The sequence below is a fragment of the Dipodomys ordii genome, unplaced genomic scaffold (assembly GCF_000151885.1).
Source record: "Dipodomys ordii isolate 6190 unplaced genomic scaffold, Dord_2.0 Scaffold63, whole genome shotgun sequence".
NCBI classification, from domain to species: domain Eukaryota; kingdom Metazoa; phylum Chordata; class Mammalia; order Rodentia; family Heteromyidae; genus Dipodomys; species Dipodomys ordii.
The window spans coordinates 1,560,358-1,567,084 of NW_012267279.1; the positions used below are offsets into that span (position 1 = coordinate 1,560,358).

At 37.0% G+C, this 6,727-nt stretch overlaps 1 protein-coding gene across 4 annotated transcripts in view; it reads right to left on the reverse strand.

The window, feature by feature from the left end:
• Pus10 (pseudouridylate synthase 10) overlaps positions 1-6,727 on the reverse strand; it is a 69,247-nt gene that overhangs the window by 37,890 nt on the left and 24,630 nt on the right. For all 4 annotated transcript variants that reach the window (XM_013022544.1, XM_013022542.1, XM_013022543.1 and 1 more), the window contains exon 5: positions 2,889-2,923. In XM_013022544.1, the coding sequence (XP_012877998.1) occupies positions 2,889-2,923 (35 nt within the window). The remainder of the gene's footprint in view (positions 1-2,888; positions 2,924-6,727) is intronic.

The window sequence follows — 6,727 nt, forward strand, 5'->3', positions numbered from 1 at the left end:
CTCTACTTATAAGCAATATCCATTTCCATTTAATTTTGTAAAGCAAAAGACACTAGTAACTGTAGGTTGCAAATTAAAAAGTAGCTTAGCAAATGATTAAATTGAATCAATCTGAAAAAAGAATATAAAGAATATTCTCCCTCTAAAAATACAAATTAAAAAATCCAGCCAAAACTATAACTGGTTACAGAGGGTGCTTTCATGATTTGGGATTATGGTTTACAATGAAATATCCAGACAAATAATATTTGACAAATAAGCAAATTACTTCTCCATATTCATCAACTTATTTTAGACACATTTAGGTGTTTTTTTTGGGGGGGGGTTTCAGTCGTGGGGCCTAAACTCTGGGCCTAAGCGCTGTTCCTCAGCTCTTCAGCTCAAGGCTAGCACTCTACCACTTGAGCCATAGCGCCACTTCCGGCTTTTTTCTTATGTGGTGCTGAGGAATCAAACCCAGGGCCTCAAGCCTGCAAGGCAAGTGCTCTACCACTGAGCCACCTTCCCAACCCCAACATTTAGGTATTTTAAGGCCTTGATATTGAATCAACAGTTTAATGATATTTGCATAAACTATCATTGCAGTTAAAAGTACACATCATTATATGAGCATATGTTCTTTCAGAATGTATTTTAAAGAGTTAAAAGCTGAAACCAAAAAACACAAGAATGGAAACTATTTTAAAAATTATTTAGACTTTAGCATTCAAAGAGTTACACCAAAATTAATCCTAATAATCCATTATACAAGAAAATTGCTGTTTTAGATGATAGGGTTTTTAAATGTATGTACAGCAGTTAGTCCACTTAAAAAAAAAAAACCAACTTCAAGTACAGATACTTTTCTCCTACACATTAAAACACCAAAAGGGTTAACAGACAGTTTGGAAACCTTATTACAAATACCAATACTTAGGATATCAGCGCTCCAATCCTAAAATGTAAAATGTGGTTACTAACTTTTTTAATGTAATTGGGGAAAATGCCTTCACAGAGGCCTTTGGCATATATCTGATTGTCTTTTAGAGGGATCAGCAATTACACAGATAAATGCAGTCTCCATTTAATATTTACTAACTGCTTTCCTCTCTGTCAATGAGAATGTCACTTTTGTTACAGATATAACACAATCACCTTTCTAAAGAAAAGATGAACCATAATTTCCAAGGCAATTGCTTTTTTCTACATTTCGAAATTAAAGAATCAACGCTTTGATAGAAATTCTCCTTAGCCTTTCAACCTCTAATAAACTAAGGGCAGTGAAGGAAAAGACTAGTGTCCCACATTCTTTTTCCTCCAGTATTCCTATTTAAATCAAATTCTTTCCAAGAAACTAAGCATAGCTTAAAATCCTTTGGTACAGAATAAAAAGAATAACTCGGGGCTGGGAAGATGGCTCAGTGGTAGAGTGTTTGCTTTGCATGCATGAGGCCCTGGGTTCAATTCCTCAGCATCACATAAACAGAAAAAGCCAGAAGTGTGCTGTGGCTTAAGTGATAGAGCAATTGCCTTGAGCTGAAGAGCTCAGGGACAGTGCCTAGGCCCAGAGTTCAAGCCCCATGACTGACCAAAACAACAACAACAACAACAACAACAACTCACAAGCAACATGAGTACAAAAAACATGATGCTACAACCATAAGACTAATTTAATAAGATTTAAACCACCAAACTTTTGATAAATATGAGGTTATTATTACTCTCTGAAAAGTACTGGTATGAAATACAAAATAAGACAGAAAATTAATTACTTTTTTAAATAAGTAACAACCAAGACTGACCTAATATAGAAATCTAATATCGAAATCTTGTAGAAACTCCAACCTGGCTTTTTGTTTTTTGGTCAGTCCTAGGTCTTGCACTATCCCTGAGCTCTTTTGCTCAAGGCTATCACTCTACCACTTCTGGCTTTTTCTGAATAGTTTAATGGAGACGAGTCTCACAGACTTTTCTGCGTGAGCTAGCTTTGAACTGCAATCCTCACATCTCAGCCTCCCAAGTAGCTAGGATTACGGGAGTAAGCCACTAGCCTTGGCTTTACAGGGCCTATTTATGGCACAGAAATTTTAGTTTAAAATCCAAAATGCTCTGAAAAGTTATTTTTAAGCTCAGTCCCAAACTAAATCCTGATTTGAACAAATGAGGCTATTCAGTTCATTTACCAAATTAACTGTGAATATTCTTATTTCATTGCAGAAATAGTAATCCTTAATATTAATATTAGTCAATATTAATAAAATATTAATATTGGTCAATATTAATAAAATATTAATATCAGAATTTAAAAGAAGTGTTATATTTTATAGTTAGTATATAACAGTCCTCAAATCCAAAAATTTTAAATTCCAAACCACATTTGGCCTCCAAAGGTTTCATCTAAAAGGTTCTATGTGTTATTTGTGAACAAATTCATTGTTCTACCTTAAATAGAATTTTACTTGTCAAGGGTAACAAATTAGACAAGAAATGTAATCACTACCTTACTTATGTAACTGTAATCTCTCTGTACATCACCTTGACAATAAAATTTTTTTAAAAAAGAATTTTACTTTTCATTTTTATGGCCTAGTTTTATAATTTAGTTTCTAATACCAATGAAAATGTGTTATCTTAAGATAAACTCTCATTATCTGTGTCTAATACATATATGTTTACATTGATATTTGATCTACACAAACAAAACATGAATCTACTTTATTATTAATATGCTATACAACTTATCTCCTTGAATAAGGCTGACACCCTAAATTGATACAATAAGAATTACTTCCATTTGCAACTTCTCTAGTAGCTAGTGAATTTACTCAAAAAAAAAAAAAGTATAAGTACTTTAACAATCAGGTAACATACTTAAATGATAGTAAAAACTCCCTACCTAAATTACTTACCCCATTTCCTGTTTGACCAGCAACCATGCAGCATGCTTGAAGCAATTTAGCACCCAGAAAGGAAAGGAGAAAAACGTTCAATATTAAATTAAGTTCTAATATTAGTATCCAGTATTTAGCTAATTTGCTAATAAAACTCCCTTTCAGAAGATAGTGTTAGGAATGTTGCAATGATCTCAGATTCATTTCAAATAAAAAACATGATAAGATTCACTTTGCAATGCTTACTTGCTGTGGCCTAGAAATTCAAAGGGTATTCCCTTTCTATATCTCAGTATTGAGAGATAGAAATCACTCATAATGATTTTTTATTATTAATAATAAGTTTTTTATTGTCAAAGTACCAGACAGAGAGGTAGTAATTACATGAGCAAGGTAATGAGTACATTTCTTTTTTTTTCTTTTTTCTTTTTTTTGGGGGGGATCTGGTCATGGGGCCTGAACTCTGGGCCTGGGCACTGCCCCTCAGCTCTTCAGCTCAAGGCTACCACTCTACCACTTGAGCTACAGTGCCACTTCTGGCTTTTTTCTTTTTGCTTATGTGGTGCTGAGGAATCAAACCCAGGGCCTCATGCATGCAAGGCAAGCCCTCTACCACTGAGCCACCTTCCCAGCCCTGAGTACATTTCTTATCAAGCATTGTTGCCTCCTCCTTTGTTTCCCCTTACCATCTTTACCCTCCCATCCCCGCACCTCTTACAATGATTTTTAACAGAGCTAGTTTAAGATACCTCATTATTTCATAGGGGAAAAGCCCAAAGTGACTAGGTACCTATTACTCAAAACATAAATTGAAGGCACTAGCTTTTTGTTGTTGTTAATAGGGAGACGTATTTTTAACTCTACTTAGTCATAATAGTCACACTTACATGTTCAGGAGTTAAATGTACTAATGCCTCCAGCTCATTTTGATTTACAACCAAAGGTAAAATAGATTGGTGGCTAGATAACTGGATGGTTAGATACATAATAAAGCAAACAGAAAGTACTAACAAGCCCTGCATGGTGGTTCAAGCTTATAATCCTAGCTACTTGGAAAGCCGAGATCAGGGGAATTAGTTTGATGGCATTGCAGGCATAAAATTCATGAGACTCCATCTCAACTAAGTCTGGACACAGTGGTACATGCCTGTTGTCCCAGCTATCAGGCAAGTATAATGGCTTGGTGCAGTGGCAAGAGTCTGTCCTCTTCATTTCTCCATTTTCCATTAGACTCTCACAGCTTCCAAGTTAGAAAACAGTAAACACACAGTTCAGCACGTGAGAGCATGACAGGAACATGCACATTCAGAAATGTTACGTGAATTAATGTGTTAAGACCCGAGCTACTCGGGGGCTGGGAAGGTGGCTCAGTGGTAGAGTGCTTGCCTTGCATGCATAAGGCCCTGGGTTCAATTCCTCAGTACCACATAAGCAGAAAAAGCCAAAGTGGCGCTGTGGTTCAAGTGGTAGAGCACTAGCTGTGAGCTGAAGGGACAGCTGAGGGACAGCACCCAGGCCCAGAGTTCAAGCCCCATGACTGACCAAAAAAAAAAAAAAAAGACTTGAGCTACTCATAATAAATTCTTCATTAGCTAAGAACTGTTCCCAATGCCTAATTTGTTATCTGTTTTCTGTCTGCCCCCTCAGCTTACTCCCATTTGTAGTACTGTAGGACTCTTATCTGATTCCATCCACTTATTCAAGTCCTGTTTCATTGTGTGTTGCATGTCATAATACATAAATATGAGGAGTCAGAAAACCTGGCTTCAAGCTTTACTTAATTTCTGGGACTCAATTTTCTAATATGAAAATGTGAGAATTGGGTAAAGATTGTTATAATGTAAACTTTTCAGGATGGCTAGAGGTCATCATTAATAGACATTTGTTGGTACAGTTTAATAATTAATACAATTAAGACTAATAGGACTTTGAGGTCACAGAAACAGTAAGTATGGTGTCTTAAGTATGGTGTCTCAAAGCTGAAGCCTTGGGCTGGGATGTAGCTCAGTGTCAAAATGCTTGCCTAGCAAGTTCAACTTCCTGGGTTTGATCCCCAGTACCACAAAAGAAAAGACAAAAAAAAGTAGAGTTTAAAAAAAAAAAGCTGAAACCTTTTAGTTAATGTTATCCCATCCTTCCTTCAGCCTCATATTTTTAAGAGACCAAGGAACACTGACCTCTGACTCATATTATACAGGAAAACTAACACTTCCCTTACAGGGAAGAGTTTTAATAGCCTCTTAATGTAAGAGGTTATAAAGGAATTATGTACACAAGGAACCCAAATTATTGGCATGTACTTAATAAATGGTAACCATTATTTCTGTTCACTGAAAACTTGCCATCTGTACTTTGCAATCTGTTATCTGAGGAAGGGGAGGGGGAGAGAGAGAGAGTGTGTGTGTATGTGTATGTGTGTGTGTGTGTGTGTGTGTGTGTGTGTGTGTGTATTCTGGAATCTCCCTCATCTTTTTTTTTTTTTTTTTGCCAGTCCTGGGGCTTGAACTCAGGTACTAAGTGCTGTTCCTGAACTTCTTTTGCTCAAGGTCACCAAGATAATTTTAATAAATGTTATGTTCCTGTGTCAGTGGGAAAAAAAATTAGTTCTCTAGAGTAAGCAATTAAATTCTTCCTCCCAATAGAACCAAGAGGCGCTAACACTTGAACCATAGTGCTGCTTTTGTCTTTTTCCGAGTATTTTGTTGGAGAAGAGTCTCACAGACTTTCCTACCCTTATGGGATTTGAACCACAGCCCTTAGATCTTAACCTCCTAAGTAGCTAGGATTACAGCATGAGCCACTAAAGCCACAGCACAACTACCTTTCTGAAGAAACTTCAAATGCCTTTGTACTTTTTTGGCCGTTCTGGAGTTTGAACTCATGGCCTCACACCTGCTGAGCAGGTGTCTGGCCACTCAAGCTACTCCTCCAGCCCCTTTTTGCTTTTTTTTTCTTAAGCAAGATCTAACATTATGTCCAGCCTGATCTGGACTACAATCCTCCTATTTGTGTTTCCCTTTGTTGCTAGGATGACAGGCGCAAGCCACTGTGCCCAGGCATTGGTTGAAATGTACTCTCACCAACTTTCATGGCCAGGATGGCCTCAAACCACCACCACTTGATCTTTGCTTCTCAAGTAGCTGTGATTACAGGCCTAAGCCACTGTGCCTGGCTCTTCTAGGCATTTTTATATCCTTTTGTTTCTTCTTTTGAGGCAAACTTTTACAGGTGATATGATCAAGAGTGCAACATATCCTACCATTCTGATTACAAAGTAGGGCAGAACTGGAGGTTGCCAAGGGAAACCAGATAACTACATATAATGTGGAATAAAATTGAATGTCTTCAATACCTGAGACTTGCTACAGGGTTTTTCTTTGCTAATCCTCTGCAGGCTCCCTACTCAGGAATGCCAGCGGGCTGGAAAGAACTAATCACACAGCATGGGCTAGGCGGCTGAATCCCAAAGAAGTCGGTATTGCTCAATTATTCAATTTTTACCTCATGCTAACAATGCCTTGGACCTGCTTCTGCCAAGAAAAAGAGATGTATTTCTCTCTTTCAGGTCACCAAGATAATTTTAATAAATGTTCTATTCCTTTATCAGTGGAAAAAAATTGTTCTCCAGAGTAAGCAATTAAATTCTTCCTCCCAATAGAACCAAAAGGCATTAAAATTATACAGTTTAATCAAATTTTATACCAGAGGCAGTATGTCACCTCCTGAAAATTCTAGAACCACAAAATTTAATCTGGATTCTGCCTTTACTTGAATATTGTGGGCAAGTCCTAAGTGGGGCAGTTGAAAAACTGCTAAGATATACTCTGGTAACACTAAGACAGACAGACAGACAGACA